Source organism: Pleurodeles waltl, chromosome 3_1 (assembly GCF_031143425.1).
Source record: "Pleurodeles waltl isolate 20211129_DDA chromosome 3_1, aPleWal1.hap1.20221129, whole genome shotgun sequence".
NCBI lineage: Eukaryota > Metazoa > Chordata > Amphibia > Caudata > Salamandridae > Pleurodeles > Pleurodeles waltl.
In genome coordinates, this window is record NC_090440.1 from 1,902,626,366 (window position 1) to 1,902,653,542 (window position 27,177).

The 27,177-nt window shown below is 46.8% G+C and overlaps 1 protein-coding gene across 3 annotated transcripts in view; it reads left to right on the forward strand.

The window, feature by feature from the left end:
- The window catches only part of ALS2 (alsin Rho guanine nucleotide exchange factor ALS2), an 895,474-nt gene that overhangs the window by 80,662 nt on the left and 787,635 nt on the right, over positions 1-27,177 (forward strand). For all 3 annotated transcript variants that reach the window (XM_069226056.1, XM_069226055.1, XM_069226057.1), the window contains 2 exons: positions 582-736; positions 15,799-16,703. In XM_069226056.1, the coding sequence (XP_069082157.1) occupies positions 582-736; positions 15,799-16,703 (1,060 nt within the window). The remainder of the gene's footprint in view (positions 1-581; positions 737-15,798; positions 16,704-27,177) is intronic.

A 27,177-nucleotide genomic window follows, 5' to 3' on the forward strand; every position in this document is an offset into this window, starting at 1 on the left:
CTGATTTAAATGTATTGAGTGAATAAACCATGGACGTAAAGTAAGTTGTGATGGGGTTGTTTGATTGAATGAAGGCAAGCTGTACATAAAAACTAAATGAAAAGAGTATTACTTATTTCTTCTCCTTCAGCTCAGAGAAAGAAATTACATGGTTCACCGGTATCTGCCACATAAGTTTAGTTCAGTTGATTCATATGCTACATTGTAAATGTAATAATTTGGAGAACATAACATGGTACAAAGGTACTTGTAAATTTGACTATTTTATTACTCTGAATGTTAAAGAACTGAGAACATTGGAACACTATGTTATGCTTTTGTTCTGTAGCAATGTTATTATACTAATGAAAAAGGTAATCATTATCTTAAAAAAAGTTGATGGCTGTTGAATCAGGACACTCAAGTGCTAATTTCCACTTCCCCATTAGCCAATTGTGTAATCCTGGGTAAATCACTTTATCTCCTTGTTCTCTATTTCAGTATCAGCCAAACATAGAAGCATATCCAGTCAGCCTCATTCAAACATGCTGTACATGTTTTTATAACTTTTCCTAGTAACCCTTACATTGTTTTATTTGCAGCTCCGAGGAGGGAGATGACCCTAGAGGGAGAGGCCTGGTCCATACCTGGCAGGCTCGATCTAGGTGTTTTAGTCCTCAAAAGATTCTTGGATGGGGAGCCAAGCCTGTTCTGCAGGTCGCCCTCGGGGTCAACCATGGAGTCATCCTAACAGAAGGTATGATCTCAGAAAGAGATGGTTTCAGCAGTGATAGTGTGAACAGCACCCTCTCCTAGAGGCAAGTCAAAATTGTGAAAAGTTTTACAGGATGCAAGGGTGGAGGAAATTTGATCATTTACATTTACCTGCAAGTCCTACTTTCTTTTTTAAAATGTATGTTTATTAGGGTTTTATTCAACAACGTAAGGCTTAAGGGTGGATGGTGGTGCTCCCAAGTGAGTAATAATTGCATAGAATCAAATTGAAATCTAGCTTTAAAGTATCTAGCTCAGTTATTGTTCCCCTCAATTTCTTTTTTATGTCTCACTTTTAACATAAAAAAAGTTGACTTTTCACATACAGCACAAGTCAATAGTTCTTGCAGCTTTTGGTACTAGAGGTATTTATTTTGCCATTGGAGAGGAGAAGTTTGTTAATGGGGAGTCTTTCAATCTTCACTGGCTATGGAATGCAAGTGTTGTGGTTTATTGAATGTAATTTCTCCTTATGTTGATGCATATGAATTGCATCATGGGTTTTAATTATAGATCTTAAGCAGTGGAGTTTGAGTGTAGTGATTCTACTGCACTCTTGTCACCTGTGTCAGTCTTGCAGTCCCTATGGCGTTACCTTGAGCCTTTGGGAGGGCAGATCTCTCTTTCACGATTGCATCCCTTCCATGTGGCTGTGTTTATGTTGAATTTTGTGTAACACTTTTGATCTTTTATGTGTTTAGATACTGAGCTTGTTTCATAAAGTCTGTTTTCGCTTCCTTGCACAGTTTTTGTTGCAAGATCATCCTACAGATTGTCTGTTGTGATCCAGTGGAAATTGAAGAGGCTTGAAACGGGTTAGTAGTTACTGGCTTCAGCATGGTCCATAGAGACCTTTCTAATAAAGAATCAACAAGTGAGCCTTTCAGAACTATTCAGACTTCTAATTGGAGTAAGCAATTGATACCTGTTGCTTTAGTCATGGTGCTCTGTGGGCTATTGCAATAAGTTGTAGAGCAGGAATGTCCAAAGTCTTTGTATGACTTGTATCCTTTGAGTTAGGGATAGTGATGTAGGAGAGTATGTCTAGTAGTTCAGCATCATAGAAAGTGAAAGAACCCACTTGTTGACGATTGGTTTACTAGCCAGAAATGAAATCCCATATTCTGGGGGGAAAAAAGTGTAATTTGTTTTTTAAAATTACATTTTAGGTTGTGGAAAGTTTACCTTATTTTACAAATGAAAATCTAGCATTTGAGAGCAACAAAAAGACTGCTTCAATGAACAGAAAAAGTTTGGGAAAATTAGCTAATTTAGGTAAAACTTGAGGGCTAAATTTGAGTACTTTCAGGAAATAAATTAATATACGGGTACAAAAGGTGTGCATTTACAAAACATTTTAATGTACGATGTGATAATAGTTCAGCAGTTGGGGACACTGAAAGATCACACTACCACTGAACTCTAGGTTTAGTCGTTTCTTGAAGTACATACGTGTACAGCACCCCATCTGTTGCGTAAACTAAGGCATTGACTTAGTTCTACAGGGTTTGATTTTCCAATTCACAGATGCCTGATCTTGCTTCAGTACACCAACGCTTGAACGTGAAAGTCCAGGTTAATATAGTCCCACACAACCCTGCTCAACATACTCGTCAATGTGGTGTTGGTATTTTCTTGGTTACTAAGGACCATATGTAGCAAAGGTTTTTACCCATTCTGTGTCTATGGGAAAACGTGTTCGTACATATGCCCCTAAGTCACTTAAAATGAGTCTGGGATACAGTGGTAATGCAAAACCAATTTCATTCTTTGGAATATTACACACAAAAGCTGCACTAAGAAAAGACACCTATAGGTACTAAGCAACAGGATGAGACTGAAAAGTGTTTATTTCAACAGTATCATCCTGTTGCTTAGTACCTAAGTAGTAACCACACAGAATATAATTAAAACAGCACTACTGCATGCCACTAGCAGCAAAACTAACTTGAACATTTCTAATAAGTGTAACAGTTGGGCTTATAGGTTATGGTATTACTGACTCTGGAAATGCAATGGGAGTTAGTCATGAAGTGGACAACGGGAAAGGGAAAGGTATGGTGCGAGAGATAGACAGAGCTCTTATTCCACAATATTAGCCCTGCCACTGTTGTCAAAAGAAGAGAAATGCAGCAGCTGAGGAAGGACATACACTCAAGCCAGTGTCTTGCATCCTAGTAGAGTGATGGTAGAAATGGACAAAAATGTCTCCTTGTAAGTGCAGGCGGATTAAGCTTCTTTTAATTTTTTTTTCTCTTTTCTTTATAAAACAGCTTTATTGATTTTATTACTGAACAAAAAGCTAACACGGCAGAACACCACAGGCCACAATTCACATCCTCCGATTGAGCACTACACAGATAAGTCATTTGCACTGGACTTACAATCCCCATAAATTCTGCATAAAGTCTTGGGTGCGCTACCCCCAGCTCACACCTAGGGATCACGTCCCAAGTCTTCCTCCCAGGATCCCGTCCATCTCCCCCACACCCGCTCATATTTAGCCGGACAGCCCCGTGCTTCATACACCAGCTTTTCTTGGGAGGCGCACCAGTCCATCCCTCCGTGCCACTTTGTCAGCATAGGGGCCGACTCCGCTCTCCAGCCTGAGGCAATGTCCCTTTTGGCCACCAAACAAGCCATTCCTACAAACGTGCGCTCTGCCCTGCTGGACCCCACTCCCTCGAGAACCCCCAGCAGGACAGGTAATGGGACGGGCTCTATCTCCTCCCACGAAACCCTGGACACCTCTGCTAACACTGCGTGCCAGTAGGCAACAATCTCGAGGCATGTCCCCACCATATGAAAAAAATCTGCAGACAGGCACGCACACCGTGGGCACTCCGCTTGCCGCCTAAGGCCGGCCGCGTCCAGCCTTCCAGGTGAGAGATATGCTACATGAAGAAAATAACTCTGCACCAATCTGAGGCGTGAGGACATAGTCAACATTCTCGGAGCCATCAGGGCCTCTCTCCAGTCCTCCTCCATCATCGTACCCACCCAGAGTTCCCATCTGGCACGAAGTTTGTCAAGTGGCTGGGATATATTAGTGGTCAACATGCGGTATATACGCGACATCCCCCCTTTGCCGAGGTATCCCATAAGTGTCTTGGTTTCCACAGGACTAAATTCAGGGAGGACCGACCCTGCCTGAAGGTGCACCTGAAGGGCATGACGAATCTGCAAGTATTTATGGAACTGGGCCTGGCTAAGCGAGAATTGCTGTTGAAGTTCCTGGAAAGACCGCATGTGTGTGGCCGCCCAGATGTCTCTGAGTACCGATATTCTGATAAGGTTCCACCTATGGAACCCCCAGAGCGCCAGGACCTCCCTTAGCTAAGCACCCTGCCACAATGGGGTTTATTGGGTAAGCCGACGCCACCACCCCGACACGCTGTGCCGCCCTCCACCCTATAAGCACCACCCTTGTCACCTCGGGAATCCCACGGGACACAGGGCCCCCACAGAGCATCCCGAACAAGTCAGGGAAACTGATGGACAGGAGCTCCAGCTGATAGGCGGGGTCAGACCATCCACCCCCCAGCCAGTCGTTAATTACCAGCAGGTGTATCGCCAAGTGATAGAGGTGAAGGTTAGACATCCCCATTCCACCCTCGTAGACATCCCGCTGACAAACCTGAAGCGACAAGTGCGGACGGGACCCGTGCTACAAAAACTGTTGTGCCGCTGCATCCATGTCAGCAAACCACCGTCCGGGTACGTGATAAGGGAAGTTTTGAAGTAGGTAAAGGAATCATTGTATAAAGCGCGATCCGCCTGAGGGTATTGAGCGGAAGGGATCTCCATCTCTGGAGGTCCTCCCTGACCCACCTGACCAAAGGCTTGACATTGAAAGCCCATGCCAACTCCGGCAACAGAGCTATATGGATCTCCAAGTACTGGAAGCTGTTTCGTTTAATGGGAATGCTGTGCTGCCAGTTGTAACAATCCCTAGAGTGGTTGAGCAGGATCCATAAAGATTTACTAGGATTAACCACTGGACCTGACGCCTCTGCGAACAGCCCCAGAAGCTACATCACCCTGGGACCACTGCTGGCCGGGTTAGTCAGGTACAAAAGGACATCGTCCACATACAGCGCTATACGGTCCTCCCTCCCGGTGGGCCACGACCAACCCTCAACCAGGGGGTCCTCCCGAATTAATTTCGCCAGCAGCTCCATTGCCTGACCGAAGAGGAGTGGGGAGAGGGGACAACCCTGGTGGGTCCCCCTGCGAATAGGGAACCAATCCAAGACCGCCCCATTGACCTGCACCCGGGCTGACAGGGTAGAATAAAGGAGGCCCACTAAAGCACGGAACCGCGGCCCGAGCCCCATCCTCTCTAGGACACAGCGTAGGTACGACCAATCTACTGTGTCGAATGCCTTTTCAAAGTCCACCAGCAAAAGCGCAAGTGGAGGGGTAAGAAGAGCCCTGTGTGCCAGGGCTATGTGCAAGTGCCTAATACAGTGAGGGTACTTCTGCCAGACATGAAACCGCACTGATCCTGGTGAACTCTGTATTGAGAAGTGATATGGGGCGGCAAGCTGAGCAGTCCCGCGAGGGGGGCCTAGTCTTTAGGATCACCTCGATAGAGGCCTCATCCAAGTCCGAAGGGAAGCCCCCTGTATTTTCGGATTCCTCATAAATTGGCAGAAGGTGGGGGGCCAACGTATCTCGGAACCTCGTGTAAAACTCAGCGGGGAACCCATCCAGACCGAGCGTCTTCCCCGTCGCCAGCTCAGTCATTGCTGCCTCAACCTCTTCTAGACTGAGGGGCTTGTCAAGCTCACGCCTCTCTGCATCGAAAACAGTGGGGAGGATCACCTCCATCAACAATGGAGCCTTAATCTCAGCAAGAGGTCTGGGCCGTACCTCCTAGAGTCTCCGGTAATAAGCAGCAACGCTCTGTGTGATTGCCCTCGGGGTCCACGAGACAGCGCCCGATTCATCGACGATCTCCGGGACCACCCTGTCCACCATCGGTCTGGTAGCGATCCAGTGCAGGAGCTTGCCGTTCTTGCCCCCCCCACCCGTACACACGCTTGATCTCCTCCCAGACCAACTGTCGCGCCACCTCCGTCCCCGCCGACCCGTCAATTTGGCCTTCCAGGCGCACCGCCCATGTCTCAAGTACCGATATTTTATGGTTACGTGCGCACTCACTTGCTCGAAGGAGCTGCCTGGCGTTCCCCTCTAACTGGGGCCTTACAGCCCCCCCAAAGGATACCCAGGGACGCCACGGATGCGAGGTTATGCTTAAAAAACTCAGAGAGCCGGTCGCCCAATTCCTGGGCATACTCGCAGTCCTGCAGACACCAGGCCTTGAGTTGCCACATCGGTTGACCTCCAGGGCTCCCTCCGTCCAGACGAAGGAGGAGCGGTGCATGATCCGATGTGGAAGGATCTCCACTCCCGTGAATCGGGGTACCTCGAGGGCGGGTGCTAGAAAGAGATCAATTTGTGCGTGAGTCTGGTGCGCCTCCAACGTGTGTGTATACTGCCGCAAAGGGGGGTGCCAAACCCGCCACACATCGCAAAGACCCAGACCATCCATCCATCTTCATAAACCGGACGCCCCCATTCTGCGTCTCAAGGACGGGGGCCCCGTGACATTGGGTCCACGAAGGAGTTAAAATCCCCTCCCAGCACGGTCAGACCAGGGGGAAGTCCTGCCACCACCTCCCCAAGGGACACAAAAAAATGCTCTCACGCCCCCGGAGGGGCATAAACACTCTGCGGGTCAGACCTGGAATTCGCTACCACCAGCGGCAAGGAATGGTGCAGCAAGATCGCCACTCCTCTCGAGCCCCTGGAAAATCCGGCATGATAGACTCTATCCTACCACCCCCACTCATAAGCATTGGGCACCTAGTACCTAACAGATGGGTTTCCTGGAGCATAACCACGGACGGGGTGGACCTGCAGATAGAGGAAAATACAGCGGACCGTTTATTTTTATCTAGGAGCCCATTCCCGTTCTATGAGAGGGCCCGTTTAGACTGTTCCAGCATAGATACTTGTATGATAGCTTCCCGTCTAGTGCCCCTACCTTAACCTCCCTTTGTGACCAGTGGACTAAACATAGAAAAACATAATACACGCCCAACCGTGGGCAACAATGTATGAACAGTCCCACCTTGCCCACAAACTGCCCCCGACCCCATACTTCCAACCCGAAGCATCTGTCTCCCGAAACTGTAAATACAGAGTGTCAATCGTAAGCGTGGAGTTGTGGACCCCTTCTGCATGTCTGAGAATTGCAATACGGCCCTCTGCCGCCCCAAGTCCAATGTCGTACAAACATCAATGCCTAGACCCTCTCCGCTGGCGCGGAGCCCCAAGAGATCAGCCACAGGTAATCCGAGGGGACTGTCTGAGGGGCTCGCCCTCCTGGGCCAGCACATGACCCTCGCTTCCAAGGACCACCAGCATCGCCCCGTCCACAGGCTGGTTCAGGCCTGCCCGGTCGTCCTCTGTTGACCCTCCACACGGGCCACTCGGCCTCCTCCTGTGGGACCGGGTCCGCCTGCGCCCCCCCTCCCTGGGCCCAGAGGGAGCCACCAGGAGCGGGCGCCCGCCTCTCCACGTTCGACCCAGAGGAGTTCTTCCAGGCCATTCGGTGCTCCTCGGTAAGCCAGTCCCAAGCCTCCTCCGGGGTCTCAAAGAAGAAGGATTTTCCGTTGTGGAGAACCTTGAGACAAGCGGGGAAAAGGAGCATATAGGTCTACTGCATCGCCCGGAGCTTCTATTTGACCCCTTCATAGGATCGCCTCCTGACCTGCACCTCCCGGGTATAGTCGGGGAAAATGAGGATCTTATGATTGTCCCAGTGAAGGTCCGGCTGCGCCCTCGCCTCTCGGAGGATGACGTCTTGATCCCTGAAGTTGAGGAACCGTGCAATCATTGGCCTGTGGGGACTGCCCGACGGGGGCTGGGGCGCCAGGGCCCTGTGCGCGTGTTCAATGGCGAACCAGAGGGAGAGTTTCTGGGTGGAGACCCACAACTTTATCCAACTCTCCAAGAAGTCAACTGTGCGCCCTACCTCTGCATCTTCGGGAAAGCCCACAAAACGCAGGTTGTTGCGTCTGGCTCAATTTTCGGTGTCTTCTGCTCTGTGATGCAGCTCACCAGTACGCGTTTGCAACTGCACAACCTTGACTTTAAGATCTGCGATCTCGTCTTTGGCCTGGGAAACGCGGTCTTCCACCTCCTTGATACGACCCTCCGCAGCTCACAGATCTTGCTGCAGCAGGCCCACGTCCTCATGCACCTCTCCGACTTTGGTCTCGAGACTGCCAACTGCGAGGATTGGATGGCCTGTAGGACGGTCTGGACCCCATCAGTCGCCGTCGACTCGGGGGTTGCAGCGCCCACCTCCCGCGAGGGGGTCTATTTGGCAAAGTGGTCAATACGCTGCCGGGACACCAGATGCTGCTTACTTGCTTTGTCCTTCCCCATCGCCGTCTCCAGGTCAGTGGCTGTTAAACACGCCGAACTCTATCCAAGGCCCGAGACAGGGCCCTGGGCCTGGGGGCCTCCACCGAGTCGGGCTCGGCTCACCCGGGGCCACAAAAGATGTTCGCCCGGCCGATGGCAGCTCACCCCTGGGATCCAGGGAACCACTCCAGGTCGCACCGGGCCGCTGCGGCCCTCTCGGGGGCCTACTTCTCCCCGCTCTGGCGCCAATCCAGCAGGTGCAGGTCCCAACCCAGATCTCGGTCAACAGCTGCGTCTCTCCTCTCGCAGCACCTGCAGCCCCGCTCACCCCTGCGCCTCACTCCACGCTGGCATCGTCAGGGCGCTGCAGCCAATCCATTGCCCGAATGCGCCGCCACTGCACCATCCTTCCGGCTCGACTGTGGGCCTAAAAGCCCTTGGACCCGGCCCAGACCTGCCGCAGCCACTGCCTCACTTCGCCTGTCCTCCACTGGTGCTTCGGCGGGGCCTTCCTCTGCCCAGGCTGCGGCGGAACATAGTACGGAACAAAGTTGGTCGAAAGGCCGGGATAATTTGTCTAAATTCAGAAGAAAGAGTGATCAATACTCTCTTTGTGGTCTAATTTATTTACAATATTTATATGGATCAGATTCAGCAGGGCGAAAAATGACTCATAAATGATTCAATTTGTGACGAAATGTCTCGATTTTATAAACACATAGCACAAAACATACAACAAATACGTGCTACACAACATCAACAATTTAAAAATACATAATGAAGACTTGAGAGCGAGCAGTCTGTCAACTGTGGGTTGTCCCCAACTTAATCTCCTCTGAGAGAGGTAGTGGTTACGGGGAATGTTTCTAGTTGTAATCCACTTAAATGCGATGGTTGTAAGGTTCTTGTACCCACACTTGCTGGATACCTGTCAATTTCTTCTTGGGGTTCCTAGCAGTGTGTGGTGCAACTCTGTAGGGTCGAATACATTTTGACACGTTTCGGCCCCTTCAGTCTGGGCCTCATCAGGACTATCGAGGGACAACACTGCCTTTTGATAGGTATGTACTTAGGTCTGAGTCCGGGAAATCCACGTACTGCCAAAGTCTTGATTTAACAGAGGAAGTCCACAAATGGACCTCGAGCCGATCTGCGGCCGGGATTGGATGGCCTCTGGGATGGTCTGGACCCCATCAGTCGCCGACGACTCGGGGTCGCAGCGCCCACCTCCCGCGAGGGGTCTGTTTGGCCAAGTGGTCAATACGCTGCTGGGACGCCAGAGGCTGCTTACTTGCTTTGTCCTTTCTCCATTGCCGTCTCCAGGTCAGTGGCTGTTAAACACGCCAAACTCTATCCAAGGCCTTGAGACGGGGCCCCAGGGCCTCCGCCGAGTCATGCCCGACTCACTGGGGACCACAAAAGATGCTGCCCGGCCGATGGCAGCTCGCCCCCGGGAGCCAGGGAACCTCTACTGGTCGGACCGGGCCGCTGCGGCCCTCTCAGGGGCCTACTCCTCCCTGCTCTGGCGCTAATCCAGCAGGTGCAGGTCCCAACCCAGATCTCGGTCAACAGCTGCGTCTCTCCTCACGCAGCACCTGCAGCCCCACTCACCCCTGCGCCTCACTCCACGCCGGCGTCTTCAGGGTGCTGCAGCCGATACGCTGCCTGAATGCGCCGCCACTACACCATTCTTCCGGCTCAACTGTGGGCCTAAAAGCCCTTGGACCCGGCCCAGTCCTGCCACTGCCTCAACTGGTGCTTCGGCCGGGGCCTTCTTCTGCCCAGGCTGTGCCGGATGTCAGAGTGTCTGGGGCCCGACCATGTCCACGGTGCGGGCCCCCACTCCTCCGGCTTTACGCAGCCCCCAACCCCGGCCCCCGTCCACACTCTGGGGAGGGGGGGGGAACATACTGTCATATTTTGCTGGCTTTTCTCTCGCACTGCTGACACTCATTGCACTGTCTGCAGAATCGGCATGGTTCGAACTCACTGAGTTTGTTACCTCTTGAATTAATTCTCCCCTCTCTGGTTGGGGCTTATGGAGACGTCCAAATCCCACATCCACCACACTCCTTTCTGAGGATTTTCTGACTAGTGATGTGCATCTGCACCCATACAGCTGCTAGGTTTTGCTTGTGGGTTCGCTGCTGTATGGTGAATCACTCAAGGTGGTCCACCCTCTTTTTCTTTTTTCCTCTTTTCGTTTTGGTTTGAGACTGGAATTTCTTACTAGTTTGCTGTACATTGTAATGTGAAATATTTTTGTGTATGAGTTTCAGAAGAGATGATGATAGGAGTTTAGGCTTATAAATCTTGCAGGACTGAAGTAAGTTGAAGCTGAGTGCTTGCTAATTTTCCCAAAATTTTCTCAACAGTGTAAATAGCCTTTTAAAACCAATTATAACAGTTCCATCTAGCAGAGGCCACCTTGTCTTAAGCATTGGTTATTGGAGAAGAATAAGTTGTTGAAAAACAGTTTTTTCTATCGCCAGCAATTTTAGAAATGCTTAGACAGTGTGCTAGTGAACAATGTCCCCTCTGAAACCTACAGGTTTCAGACCATGCCGAAACTGCAGGAAGGATCTGCAAGCGATGTGCCTTTGGTACTATGATGACTCCTGAGTCATGCTTTTAGTATGCCCTCATACACCCAAAAGTAATCAAGGACAAGGAGACAAAACTTTACATTGAGCAAATGAAGAGGTTGTAGTCGAAACACAGGACTCACTTTTGCTCCAATTTGCACGCATGATCTAGGGTTCCACAACTCTTCCAGTAAGTTGAAGTCCAAGCTCAATAAGACAAAGCAGAACTCTGACACTGTAACTCAAAAAGAAGCATGGTCATCACTCCATCCTACCACTCTAGCTCGAAAGAGAAGGCGTGGATGTCTAGATGAACATTGTACCATTTTGAAGTTCCTGGTTCCAGGACTAATTCTTCAGCTTGTCCTGAGTTCCAAGGGCTGTTGTTGACCCTGCAGCAGGTAGTGGCCTTAAAGGAGCCATCCTGAAATCCTTTGGTGTGATTCCAGTTCCCTCTGGTGCCTCTTCGAGGCTGTTCTGCTTTCCCTCTTATTTCATAACCGAGCTTACAGAACCTCTCTGGAATGCACTTTTGAGTTTAAAGAAGACATTTATTGTTGTTAATTCCCCACCCACAAGTTCCTGAGAGACGAAATTAGTAGATTGGAAGAACACGTTCAAAAATAGTCGCAGCAATGAAAGCAAAATATATCAAAGTACTTCTCAGTTGCGATGTACAAAGCAAATGTAGGTGATTATATTATAGCATAACTTCAAAGCAAAGCATAAAAGTCAAAATTCATCACCGTAGGGCCTATAGCTCAGCTTCATCTTTCTGGGGTCTGCAAGTTGATGCCTCCGGTCAACTGTGAGAAAGAGATTCTCTACCCAACTGGGAAACAGGCAACTGACGTCTAGTTCCTGTCTGAAGTCAAGCAGATTTACTCTAACTCTCTGTAGCCCAGAGTCATCCTTAAAAGCAAACTCTGTGTGAGAGCCCAAGAACCTTGGAGAGTGGCCAATTCTCCCGAGCACCCGCTCTCAGACTGGATTGCGAGGTAAACACAAAATCTACATGCTCTTATCAGCTAAGGTCTGGTGTGAAGAAAACAGCTTGGTCCATCTTGTGGAAAAACACAGCTCATCTGCAATGTCTCAACTGCAATGTCTAACCCCACGTTAAAGCCAATAGGCAGCTAACCTAAATAGCAAATGTAATGTCTAATGTCATGTCAAAGCCAATAGGCAGCTAAATTGAATACAGAATGTAATGGCTAATGCCATGTCAAAGCCAATAGGCGGCTAAACTGAACAAATGCTACTGTGTTAATGTGCTACTGGTGAACATTGAGCAACTAATATGCGCAGTGGTGAAACTCAAAGTCATTGGTCAAACACAATTAATAGCATCACAGAGGCCCACAGAGCTGGTGGGGCCTCTAGTCGGTCAACGCTAGTGAGTCTCTTCACAAAGCTGTGAGCACCCTTGGGATCCTGTACAGGACCCATGCCTACTCCAGGACAGAAATCTACACTATCCCCAAGAGCCACGCCGGTTCCTGGCATGCTGAAACCAATGGCTAGGTTGGATCCTAAACCAACGTCGGCCTGGGCTTGAACCTGAACAACGACTCACTACAAAGTCTTAAACGCAACCAGTGGTTTTGGTACCTGACTATAACCAGACACTTTTATCGCACTTCAAATATCAGCAAAGGCTCAATTCTCTCTCTATGATCCTATGCAAGAGAAACAGAATGTCCCTTAGGAGACTGATGAGGAGGTGGTGATTCGCTACTTCCCCCTCGCTATACCGACGAAGCACTATACTTAGATTTACAAAACGCAAGTGGGCTTTCCTGATATAAACCTTAACTTTCATCATGGGCCAACAGAAAAACATGCCTCATTTGCTGTGAGGGTATTGAAGTGCTAAGTCTTCAGGTTCTCCTCCATAGAGACAAAAAAAGAACAAAATCCTCCATCCAAGTCCATTGTTAACTGAGCCCTTACTACCGTTTAATGATGCCTTCACTGTTTTTATGATGGTTAAATGGTCCAAGCATTGTTCTTGCCCTCCAGTCAGCCAGCCAATAGCTGGTAGACATTGACCTGCACCTGTTGATCCAGACTTCCTAACCAAGCACTCTACAATCTTAATTCCTTCCCAAATAATCCTCCACTTAAAGAATCCAAACATATTGTTGCTTTTGGCAAAATAGAGTTTTCGTCCTCAAGTTTGCCTCTTAAGACCATAAATGTGTTTTTTTTACTGGGCAGGTACATGCATGCTTTGCTGGACATGGCCAGCAATATCTTGCTAGCTGTCCCAGAAGACCTCAGAACTTCTCTGGCTCAGACATCACATGCTGAGCAGAATGCAACAAAATATATAATATGTACATGTCTGGATACAACTGGTATTGGCAGGACTATCAGCAGTGGCATCATACTTAGAAGACACACATGGGTGAGGTTGAACAGATTTTCTGTCAGTGTGCAAGCGTCCTGAAATAGGCCAAGCTCTGACCAAACAACCATCTTGCCAGCAGTAAAGGTATAGACCAGTTATTCTCCTTCAGTTCCTTTTGACTTTAGACAGTGGAGCCCTAGCAATTCCAGTCTACATTGTTTTTTTCTTTAAAGGCTGTATTATCAGCAGAAGTGGACTCATTCACCCGAATGGAGAAGGCTCGGGGCAAGGGGAGAGGACCAGGACGTTGATTTTCTTTTTGTCTCTCATTCTTGCATTCCAGCAGTCAATGTTTCACAAGAGAGTACATTTCTACTAACTTTGACAAAGATTTAAGTCTAGCTGAATGCACTTATTTTTCCTTAATCTCTTCCTTAAGTGAACTGTCAGAAACTGTCACCCTGGGTTCCTTCCACCAAAGTGGTTTCAGCAACCAGCTAACAAACATGGATCACATAAGATAGCACATAAACATTGCTAGATGTCACACAGTTCCTCTTCGGCAGTGAGTTACCTAGCTGGCCTCTTGAATGTCTTAAATGTACTCTGAAAGATAGTATAATTATTCACACATCGATTTGATTCTCCAACATCTGAAGTGCTCAAACCAAAGCTGCCATAGCCAGAGTACTTTAACTAACCAGAGGAAGATCACAAGCACCTATAACCTGTCAAAGGTCTGCATTCTTGCTTCTCAAGTGTTAGCTTTTGAGCTTCAAATAATGGAATGAATGTGAAATAATAGACCACATGCTATTAAAACAAGTTGGTTGTAAATAAGTTTGGAATCGAATTTAAGGAAATTGTCTAATAGAGGACTGTAATATTTTGATTGTTGAAACTCATATATTTTACATTGACTACTGTGAGGAATAAATATATGTAACTAAAAAATGAGATTCTGCATTTGGAGTATTAATTCGAGTGCCTCTTACATTATTTTTTTTAATTGGCTATGTATCTAATAGTTTTATGACTTCTAATCCCATTTTAGCTTGTTCTCCTTTAAGTGCACACATCTCTGGATGTGAGAGATATTGTTGTAAGATTGGTTTAAACTTTTCCCTAAGTTTCAACTTTAGCACTTTGTACCTTTTTGTTTCTATATATTTTTAGAACAATGACCCATATGAGCACTACATTTACGGGTTATCCCGACATGGAGCTAGGATTCCCCCTAATGTTTACTAAGCAGTGACAAAGCCAGTAGGTTTCTTCTTTAAAAGGCATTAGTCAAACTTTTAGCTTTGCCAGTGCTTGTGGCTGATGGGCACAAAACATTGTTGCCCATGCTAAAGAGCATTGCAAAAAATGATAAAAGAAATGGCTGGCTCTAACGAATGACTTAAAAGCACTTATGAGCACTTTGTGACATGATACTGCGGCAGCCATGCCTTATTTCCCTTTAATTTACCTTTCCAAGATGGCAGAAAACTGTCTTGGAGCAGTAAATGAAATAATAAGAACTACACAAAAGTGCATAATCAAGAAAAAGGGCCCTGAAAGCAAAATTGCAGTTGCTGGGACTGCTGAAAAACAAAAACAAATTGAAACTACAAAAAATGACAGGCAAAGGGAGCAGCAGAGAATTGGGGAAGCAGCTGAATACTGCTGAGCGGCATGGAGCAGCATGGAGGGGTGGGGAAATAGAGGAGTTTGGGGACAAGGGAACAAAGTTGAGTAGGACAGGGAGGGGAAGCTAAGGTTGAGCTGGGGTAAGAAACATGGAGGGTGCAGAGAGGCTGTCATGTGGGAAAGGAAAACAGCATATTTGGAGGAGAGCACGGAAACACATACCTTTAAGGTGTGCTAAAAGCAAAAGAAAAGCGTTGTTTCCTGAATGTAAACAATGGACATGTTCAAGCCATGCAATCCAAATGGCAATGAAGCTATTCTCCAGGGGAGGGTTAAATGTGAGAAGGTGGCGAACCAAGAAAGCCAAGCAGTGGGCTTCCCGTAGGTCAGTGTAAATACTAGTATTGTCCACAATGTCTTTTTTCCACAAACAGTGAAACGTAAAAAATCACCAGTCTAAATGTGTAAATGATAAACCAACAATTATTTTAATTTTAAACAGCAATACCAACATAGGTCATTTATATTAACATACTAGGGAAAGTGTGGGCTGTGTATCAGTCCTTTCTCTTTCATCATAAAGTGAAGGAGAGTTGTTATGTCTAGGAGAATAGTTATAACTTCACACTTTGTTTTACTAGGAGCCTTTTTATGTTATTGAGAATACACTAAAGGTTAGACCTTTTTGGAATGCAGTTTGAGTCCTTCGTGTGACTGAAAAAGTTATGCTAGTAAGAAGATAATTCTTTATTGAAAAAAAGTGAGAACTGTGGGGGGTGGGCAATAAAGACCAGAAGTATTAATAACCGGAGACAAACGTTTGAAATAGTAACAACAACTAAATAAAGCGATCCTTAAAAAGAGAGAATATCATCTTTCTGTAGTGAGTTGGTCACTCTGTATGCACAAAGACCAAGCCTTTATCCTGGTAAATTTCTCCCAGGCATTACTGATAATAGACACCCTTTTCGTAAGTGATAGAAGGTTTTGATTCAAATGTTCAAGCCATAACTGTGGATGCTGTACTTTCAGATGGCGATGTTTACAGTTATGGAAGACTGCCATGGAGACAAGGCATGAAAGAAGATGGTTCCTCTGGCCCTGTCTTGGAGAAGACTCTAGTTGGACAGCGAGCTGTGTCTGTGGCAGCTGGTAGCTTCCACAGTGGAGCTGTGATGGATGGTGGTATGGTCTACATGTGGGGAGCAAATTCTGCTGGCCAGTGTGCGGTACTTAACCAAACCTATGTCCCTGAACCAATCCCTGTCAGTATCTCGGACCAGGAGACAAGACCCCCACAATGGGTTCGAGTTTTGCAGCTTGCCTGTGGAGAAGAGCACACATTGGCATTGTCCATCAGCAGAGAAATCTGGGCCTGGGGCAGTGGCTGCCAGCTTGGCCTCAACACCAACACTTTCCCAGTTACCAAGCCTCAGAAGGTGGAGCACTTGGCAGGGCGAATTGTATTGCAAGTGGCTTGTGGCTCTCACCACAGCCTGGCCCTTGTCCAGTGCTCCCTTTCTCTGGAAATGAAACCAGTTCCAGAGAGGTGCAATCACTGCAGCCAGCTTCTGATCACAATGACGGACAAGGAAGACCATGTCATCATCTCAGACAGTCACTGTTGCCCACTCGGAGTGGCTTTACCAGATTCCCTACCAGCACCTCGTAGCCCCTTGTGCTCTGAGTCCGTTGAGGTGAGAAATTATTCAAAAGAACAGAACGGAGATGGCCCAGTGCCCCTTATCGAGGACCTTTCACAAGGATCCAACACGACTGGTCAGTCCATCAATTATGATGCCAACTCATTAGAGCAGGGAGTAAATAGGATTATGAACATTTCACATGTGGTTAATTGCCTGTATCCTGGGAAGGAAGCTGTAGAACACACATCCAATGAAGAACCAGGCAACAGCGAAGTCACAGAGCAGAAGCAGGTAATATTCAAGTTATTATTATTGTATATTTATATTGTGTTGTTTTCCTGAATTGTAAATGGAAAAATACAATATAATCGTAAGGAAAATGTTGTGTTTGTTTTTTGAGTATAACTCTCCTTCCTAACCGATTCATCTATACACAGATTTCTCAACTTTTAAAATATCCTTGTGGTTCTGGTTGAATGTTTTTTTGATCCCAGCAATGGGTGGTCGGTAATGGTAAAAGCACTTCACTAATGCAGCTGCTATGGAGTCACAGGTGTGGTGGCACTGTTCCATAAAAGTGCCACCTGGTACTCACAATATAATTTATTTATTTTTTAGATCGGCAATGTTAAAAATCTATTTTCTCAGGACATTTTCTCAAATTGTCTCATCTTATTGACAAAGTCGTGCCATCACCTGGGTCTCTGCCCTTTGGGAAATGCAGGAACCAGATGGCATTGACCAGACACTATGATAGATTCTCATGGTATCTCTGAATTGCTGATAACTCCAGTGCCCTACAATGTTCAGGGAAAGAGTGGGCTGCCAAGCGTTTGACTGTACAATACAAGCACATTGGTCCCAGTACCATCAATCCACCTCATGGTGAAAAAAAGAAAAGAAGCTCTGACTCTTCCTCCTTCTTTAGTAGACGCTAGAGAAGTAAAGCCAGCAGGATGTCTCCCTAGTGCTACCGTCCTCAGCGTCTTCACAGGAGTCTCTTTTACTAGCAAGCTGACATTAGCCACTCTGTTAAAACTCTTAGAAGGATGCTTCCTTTGAGTAGGTCATGATGGATGTCTCCAGATTTTGTCACTCCATCTGATGCTAAAGCTGCCACTGCATCAAGCTTTACATGTCTCAGATTTTAGCACTACTCCCTACAGCATTGGACCAAGTCCAAGTCAGGCGGTCTTCGCATATTTTGGAGAAGAGTACCCTAAAGATGCTTCAGGCCTGAAACCCTATGTCATAAAGCTCTGTAGCCTGGGGTGCTATAACCTTTGTTTGCAAAGGTATAGGCGAAGACCGCATTTGCCACAATGTGGAAGGCATTGAGTCTGAAGATGGCCACATGTACTCCTCACCCTATTGATTCTGTTTCTGCCTTACTGAATGATGTGCAGGACTCCAGTGGATAGGATGCTTCCCTGGAGGTGATTATGCCAGCCCACTAATTTCTCCAGTCCAATATATTTCTAGTTATTGCAGTGAACACACTTGAAATTCCTCCTGCTATGGTAGAGGTCTCATTTAATGTTCTCACCGAGATCTTGGATCTGCTAACCAGAGATCACAGCCAGCTATTGATACTTTCCAATGGCGATTCTCTAGAACCAATGTTATCAATGTGGTTGAAACTCCTATTAGTACTAGTGGACCTGAGGCTTTTGTTATACCTCACCGTACTGAGGAACCTAACGTTACAGACTTTTTACAACACTAAGGGCCAGATGTATCAAACATTTTTCCAATCGCAAAAATGCATTTTGGGATGTATCAAAACTAATTTGCGATTCAGTAACTTGTTACTGAATTGCAAATTGGATTTGCGACTACATACCGATTCAGTATTAGGAAGGGGTGTGTTAAGGGCATCCCTTCCTGATACCGAATCACAGAGGTATGTATGATTGTTTTGTGAGCGTGAATGCGGTCGCAAAACAATCGCAGTTACCACCGATTTTGAATTGGTGGTAACCCATTCGCAAAAGGGAAGGGGTCCCCAAGGGACCTCTTTCCCTTTGTGAATGTATGTGAAAACATTTTTTAGGAGCAGGCAAATGGGATGCATTTAAAAAAAAGAAAGCATTGCTTTATTTAAAAGCAATCACAAACATGGTGGTCTGCCGAGCCCAGCAGGCCACCTTCCCTGTGATCATAGCCATTCGCAATTGGTCACAAATTGCAACCTACCTCATGAATATTAATGAGGTAGGTCCATTTGCGAGCCCTTGTGAATCGCTATATGAAACTCCTGGAGTTTCATACATTTCAATAGCAATTACTTAATTACGGTTCGCAAAATATTGCAATTTGGTAATCGCTGTTGAGAAACGTGATTCATCTGGCCCCAAATGCTATTCTTTCTATTCTGTCCTCCATGCAACGGAGTCAAAGAATCTTGATTATTGGGGCTAAAATACGTTTTGCATCAGGGAACTTAGTCCTTCTTATGAGCAATTCTGCTGTGTACCTAGCAGACTTCCAAGCCCCCCTTACTTGCAGCAATGGCTTTTAGAAAGCACCTGTTAAGTAGTAATCAAGTATTTAAGCATGCCTTATACTCACTCTTGATGTTCTTAATACTGCTTGCTTTAAGGCCATGCAGTAGTAAACCTCTTGGATTTACTTGGTATGACTTCTCCACAGCATCTTGCATGGCGTAGAGTAATGGGTCTAAAACCTGAAAAACCATGTGAAAATCCTTTTCACACGGATTACTATGTTTTTTCTTTTTTTTTTTCCTCGTGTTCATTACGAGAATCACAAGATGGAAATTTAGACTGATACCGAAAGATGTGTGTCCTGAGAGGAAGCATAAGTACTCTGGCCCCCATTACAGGCCATTGGAGAGACACTAGCACCATTATTATATGTTCATCAGCTCCTCTGACAGATATAAAGTCAGTGACAACATCATCAAAACCTCAGTTCTCCAGATACAATTAAGACAAAGAGGAGCCCATCAACCACCATTCTTAAATCAAAACAATGATCTTCTCAATTTGTATGTGCTGGTACCCACTTTGATAGGAGTAAGGCTTGTAATTATCCTTGAAGATTAGCAGAAAATAATAAAAGTGATGTGGGTATTAACTACTGTGAGGAGTGGTTGTACTGTGAAGTTGAAAACTCTGCTTTTAAATTTGCCACGTAATTTCATGTTTTCCATCTGACAAAGTCCTTCTGTTACAATAGATGCAGGTGAGCAGCTGAGTGCAAAGCGTAACAAATTGGATTTTTTTGAGGCGTGTGATTACCTACTTTAAGGAATAATTACAACCCTTGTCAAGAAGAACTCTCCAGGTCGCTAAATTAACATGGGCTCAACTACCTGGTAGTTATGGCACAGAACCCAAACACTTAACTTAGATCAATGTGTAAAGTATTTATGCAGTTCCAAACCAGTAGCAAACCCAGAATGCCATACAATAAAAATCCCAAACTGAATTAGAAAACTAGACTACAGTTTAATTAACCAAGTGACACTAAAATGACAAAACTCCAAGAAGGGAAACCAGAGATATGAATTTTAAACATTTTAAGTAAAAATAGAGCAGAAAATCACAAAGTGCCAATGATAATCAGTGGTTGTGGTAGACTGGGTCCTAGGCACCATTTGAGGCCGACCTCGAGGGAGTGTGGGTAGGATACACTGACTAGGTTTGTCCTGGTTAAAGATTTTATCTTCTGACTTAAGGTCTGATTTAGATATTGGTGAACAGGTTACTCTGTCACAACGGTGATGGATATCCTGACCTCAAAATCTAAATCGCATAGAATATATATAATTTAGATTTTGGCAGACAGGATATCCGTCACAGTTGTGACAGAGTAATCCGTCTGCCAATATTTAAATCAGGCCCATAGTCTTTTAAGCCTTTTAAGTTCCAACCAACCACAGGAGAACATTTCTAGGGCCCCAGGACATCAAGGAGGGCAATTGGAGCCTTGCAAGGTGTCAGGCAACAGTCAACAAGAAGGTCAAGTCCAGTTTCAACTGCCACTGGTCAGCTGGGTACTTCCAGGAAAAGCTTCTTGTCTCCTTGTAGCCATACAAGAGGCCATCCATCTGACTCTTGAAGTCCACATCTTAGTTCTCTGTACAATATAGAGCAGGTCCAGTCCTCTTCTGATCTTCCTCAGGAGTGTTCTGAAGAGGGTGCCAGGGGAGGCCACATTTATGCCTGGTACTAGCTGGTGATATGGGTGACTTCTGGCCCCTCCCTGAACAGTGAGATAAATTTTCATGCGTCAGTTCTTCTCACTTCTTCAGTAGTTCTTGTTTGCCTTACTACAGACAGGCCCAGAATGCAATGTGCCAGGGCATTTTCAAGATGGTAAAAGTCTTCGGCAACACTAAACGTAGGCCCTGGGGGATATGTGTGGGTAGTGTACTATAGTAATTCTAGACACTGTTCCCACAACAGACCCAGAGACAGACATCTGGTAGAACAAATGCAGGGTCCTTCAGCAACCAGATAGGTGGTCCACAAGAAATACAAAAATGTTGAAGAGGTATGATCTCCAGCAGCTGCCAATATAGCACCATTATAGAGCTGTTGTTGCAAGATAAGAAACAAGAAGCTAAGATGATCCCTGGAGAAGATTAAAGGGCTTCCATGGCTACGATTTTGCCAGTTCATTGAAGAGACTGTGTTACACAATAACAGATGGCTGTAAGGTATTTCCTTCAGGCCCAGAGGTCCACACCTTTAGTTTGGATATGTAGTTCGATGGCCAGGGCCCCCTGTTTGAGAAGCATGATGCCCTCCAATATAAGAAATCTAATTTAGAGGAAGACTGGGCCCTCAGAGGACATCACCAATACAGTCTATGGCCCTTCCGGTGTTCCAGGAGGATTATAGGCAGATATGGCTAGTTTAGTGGCTTAACACCGTTGGACAAAAAACTGGAAACTAATGTGTTACTAGGAGAGGTTGAGAGAGCTTCCATGGCTTCTTTTGACTCAGCTATGAAAGTGACAAATATTGGAATTTGTCAACTTGTAGGAGTGGCAGTTTTAAGCAAACATTTGGGTTATGCTATTTAATGTCAAGTCCTTATTTGTAAAACATATCAATGATGCCCTCCAACATATAAAATCTGATATCGATACAGCTGATCGCGTGGGGTGCTACAACAGTGATGCCTACGACCATTCCATGGTGTCATTGGAAAAAGTTAGACTTCCTTCTGTGGAGGAAACTAGGCCTACTGCTACAGGGGTGTGGAATTTATTAAAATATCTACTTGTCCACGGGACAGGTTGCTTCTCAAATCTACTTGTCCTGTAAAAAGATCTACTTGTCCCTTTGGTGCCATGTAGTGTGGCGCCAAATTATAGCAGCAATCTCATTATGTAAGAGCTCTGATAATAGCCTCTCTGATTATGCCAGGGCTACTACCATAGTAGGGCTTGAATACTTGCAGTTTCAATCCCTACTGTAGCAATTTCCTTATTTTTCCACCTTTCTGCAGATCTGCATACTGGGGCTGGAGGAAGCAGAAAGCAATAGTTCCAGGGCTGGAATGCCTTTGAGTCTGCAAACCTACTAACCTGCATGTTTTAAAGATTTTCACCAGCTTCTCTCTAATATTTTCCCATAATAAGAAAGGGTGGACATTTACTCCTGACAATGGCAGGATTAGAACTTCTTCCAGGGTTGGGAAGAAAGTGGCTGGAGGGAAAATGAACTTGCAAATGCTCAATAGATTTTCACATGAGCAAATCTACACATGCGTATTTACCCATGCTAAAATACAGTTCACAAATATTTTATAGGGGTACGACATATACCATGGGTGCACTTTTGTGACTTTCTTTAAGAATTTGGGGCCACATGTAGGTAGGTTCAGATTTGTGACCCGCAAATTGCGAGTCGCAAATCCGAATGTAGGATGGTGTCCCTGACACCATCTGTGATTCGCAAGGGCTTCGCAAATGCACACCTCATGAATAATCATGAGGTGGGTCGCAATTTGCGACCCCCTTGCGAATGGCGGCCTCACAGGGATGGTGGCCTGCTGGAGACAGCAGACCACCATGTCTGTGACTGCTTTTCAATAAAGCAGTTTTTTGTAATGCAGCCCGTTTTCCTTAAAGGAAAACGAGATGCATTACAAAAACGAAAAATTAAACGTTTTCGTTTCATTTTTTCAGAGCAGGCAGTGGTCCGCAGGACCACTGCCTGCTCTGAAAAAATGTTTACAGTGACATTCACAATGGGGAAGGGGTCCCAGGGGGACCCCTTCCCTTTTGTGAAAGTGTTAGCACCCATTTGAAATGGGTGCAAACTGCCATTGGTTTGCGCCCGCATTCGCAAAACAATCCTACGTTGCACTGCGAGTCGCAATTAGGAAGGGAACACCCCTTCCTAATTGCGAGTCGCAAACCCGTTTTGCGATTCGGTAACCAGGTTACCAAATCGCAAAACTGGGTTTGTGCATCGCAATGTGCTTTTTGCACGTCGCAAACAGCGAAAGTCGCTGTTTGCGACATGCAAAAAGCTACCTACATGTGGGTCTTGGTCCCTAATTAGGTCTGGTGTTAACAAAGACATTTTGTTTTTATTAAACTTCTATTTCTCTCTCTTTCGGCTGGCTTTACTGTGAGTGATCGCATTCTTCTCTTCCACAAGGAGCATATTGGCACACAAAGTAGTTTTGTTCAGTGTCAGGAACTACAGTGGCAATCAGTGACGTAACGAAACTGGAGGGTGCCCCTTTGCAAAGAACATGGAGGAGCCCCCTCTCCAGACTCACTCAGGGCAGGTGCTGTGCTGAAGGGGCCCCCTGGAGGGCGGCTGCGGGGCCTTTGTTATGCCACTGGTGGCAACATGTGCTTTTAGAGTTCAAAAACGTTTTGGGGGGTTTTTGCCAGTGTTTGTTACAATGTTGAGGGCCTGGTAGCTCCCACAACAATAAAGTGTTACAAAAGCCATGTCAAAACAAGACACGCATTGATGAAGCTAAAAGACTTATAAAAATATGTCAGATCAGTTGGCTTTGTCAGTGTTTGTTTATTTTCATGCTTCCCATAATCGTGTTGAAAATGGTTACACTGATTTTCCATTAGAAATATTTTTGGGAAATACTAGCATGCATCAAAACATTTTACTAAATTACACTTCATTTGCATATAATCGGAGAGCATTCTGGGAGCATTATACTTAGCCTCATAGCCTAAACTTTTCAAACATGTGTATACACGTTTTTTTTTGTTTTTGTACTGGAACCAACGTCAGTAGTGAAGTGTGACCTTAAAACATTTATTTACAGCACTCACCCTAATAGTGAAGGTTTTCAAATAATGAACCATAAATACAAGTTCGAACAGCATTATCTTTTGGAAACACATTACCTCAACTGCAGAGAGTTCCACTCTCTGTAAACAGGCAGCCAAAGGGTTTGTGCTGCAGGGGGTTGGGCCTACTTGTCCCAAGGACAAAGTAAACATAAAAACTTGTTGCCCTTGACCCCAAACAAGATGTCCCGGGCGTCGGGCGATAGGAATTCCACATCCCTGTGCTATCATCTGTATCCAGTCCCACAACCAAAACTCTGTTTCTAGGTTTATTCGTATTACCACCAGCATACAGATCACCACCGACCCCAGCAAATAGAAAACATCACCCTTGAAGTAGAAGAGGAAATCCAGATACGAGATCAAGCATTGGAACTGATGCCTTCGTGGCACCCGCCCACGGCTCTGGTGTTGTAACTTGTACCCCATAGAATCTTTACGCAGTGGTTCCACCTTTTCTCCTAAGTGACACTAGAATGTACCCTAGAGTTAATTTGGAGGTGTTACCTCACAGGATGGTTGCGCCCTGTGTTGGTGACAACCAAACTGAAGTAACTTCTCATCAGAAGCCTATGTATGATGTTTACTTCCACATAGCAGTGACGACGAGCTGCCTGTTGTAACAGGACGTCACCAACGCGATGAACCTGTGCGTATCCATCACGGATAGGCAACTGTAAGACTGTTTTGGCATAAATTTAGTGGATGGTTCACCCTATAGACTATCCGCTGACCGTGCTTACAGTGGGGGCTGGTGTTTATTTTTAGACCCCATTTCTTTAACTGTCAAGTCAGTGGGATTTTGAATGTACAGCCTTGCAGGGACACTAACTGCATGCTGCAGATCGTCATCGTGAAGCAACACAGTTCTTGTGTCAGCCATGTGCTGTTTTAGAGTACCGCTCAAATCTCAAAATATCAAAAGGAGAGCAACAAAGGTTTGGATCGTGTTTCCGGACTGGCTGAGGAAACGCCTCAGGTCACCTAACTGCACTGGAGGATTGCAAGTATTTTCCTCGAATAACAAGTGTTCGTACACAGATTTGTATTGTTTATCCACATTGGCTGAAGAAATGTCTCTTGTAACATGATCAAACCTGCATCATACGTGACAGAGGGATTCGTCAGACTGCTCCTCCTGCAGCCAACTGAAGCGAATGATCAGAATATTACGCTTCAGCTGCTCTCTGGTGAGATTAATAGACTACTATTCCAACAAGTCAATGATATTTACCTTGCAGATATATGCATTTTTGGCACCAAAATACTGTGGTTCACATGGAAAATTGCGTTGAGGATAGTACTGGTGCACAACCAATATTTGTGAACACTATGGGGTTCATTACAACATTGGCGGTATAAGGTGCTTACCGCCGTGCAGAAGACCACCAATACACCGCCGCGGCCGCGGTAGACCGCCACAGCTATTATGACACACATCACAGAATCCGCCGAAATTCAGACACCCACACAATACCGCCACACCAAAGGTCAGCGATAAACATGCGGAAACAATTCCTCCACCTCCACGCCAACAGAAACACGCCCATGCCATTACGACTCACGAATCCACGCGGCGGTCTTTCAACCGCGGTATTCCATTAGCGGTACACACCGCCGCGCTCAAAATACACACACATATACAAAACACTGCCACATTGGACAATTACATATACACACACCTGATACACATACACACACCACTCCCACACACCCAACACAATATAAAACACACACCCATTTCACCCACAAACCCCTACGACCACAATTCACGAACGAAGGCCAGAGAGATAGCACAGAACAGACAACCCCATCACACAGAGGCACACAACACCATCACCCACGCAACATCCAAGCACAAAACACCACATACCACTACACTCACCACACTCATCAACACATACACCACCCCACACATCACACACACCACCCCATGTCACGCCAAAGACACCCCTGCTTCTCCGAGGAGGAGCTCGGGGTCATGGTGGAGGAAATCATCCGGGTAGAGCCACAGCTATTTGGCTCACATGTACAGCACACATCAATAGCCAGGAAGATGGAGCTATGGCAAAGAATAGTGGACAGGGTCAACGCTGTGGGACAGCACCCAAGAAATAGGGAGGACATCAGGAAGAGGTGGAACGACCTACAGGGGAAGGTGCGTTCAACGGTATCCAGGCACCACATCGCGGTACAGCGTACTGGCGGCAGACCCCCACCTCCTCCCCCTCAACTAACCACATGGGAGGAGCAAGTCTTGTCCATCTTGCATCCTGAGGGCCTCGGAGGAGTCGTTGGAGGAACGGACGCTGGTAAGTCAAATCTTAACTATCATAACCCCCACCCTACCTGCATGATATCACACACCTCCACCATCACACACTCCCCTATCACCCCAAATCCTCACCTATCTACCCATGACACCAACCACCCATCCCAACCCCAAGACCTGCATGACATAACTAAGCATGGACACCCATCACCAAAGTATGCCCACTGCACAGACCCAGAACACCCCCCAACCATCAGCACACAAGCCCCCCCACAGGAATGCCTGCACTGGGGTTCATGCACACCCAACCATTGCACACCATGAAACACACACATGCAATAATCATGTACTTATACCCCCGCAGGAACCCGAAGGAACGTCACCACACCAGAGGGTCCAGACAACACCACTCCACCCCCCAGAAGAGGCCCACAGTGATGACAGCAGCTCTGCCCCACTGGATCTTGACGACCAGCCCGGACCATCGTGGGCCTCAGGACAGTCGGTTCCCCTTGCCCAGCCACAGCCCAACACCGAGCTTCCACCCTCTGGTAACACCCAGCGGGCCCAAACCTCCCTACCCAGGACAGGTCAATCAGCGGTGTGTCCACCACTACAGGGCACCCAGGCTAACCCACCACCCCAACAACAACAGGGACCTGGGGGCAGTGGTAGTGGGCACACGGTCCAGGGGACGGAGGCACAGGAACATAGGGGAACTGGGAGGGCTGCTGTGCGACAGAGGGAGGACAGGCCAAGGGAACCCACACTCAACGAGGCCCTCTCCTCCATCATGGGAGCATACCACCACTCCCAGGAGACGATGGCCACGGTCCTGGACAAGTTGCAGGAGACCCTGCGTCTGCAGAGGAACAATATTTGGGGTTCAGGGAGGAGCTCAGGACCATCGGCTCCGCCCTGGGCACCATCGTAGGGGTGCTGACAGACATTCAAAAGACCTTGAGGGACACCGTGGCACTCCAAGGGGCCCCTGACACTAGCCAGGACGACAAACTGCCCACCACCTCCGCCGGCGCTAGTGGACAGGACGCCCCGCCACAGGACCACCACACCAGCACCCCACCCCCGCAGACGGACAACCACCACGCAAGCGGGCCCTGAGATCCAGGAACAGGACAGAGCAAGATGGCAAGACCCCCGCCAGGAAATAAGACCACCCTGAT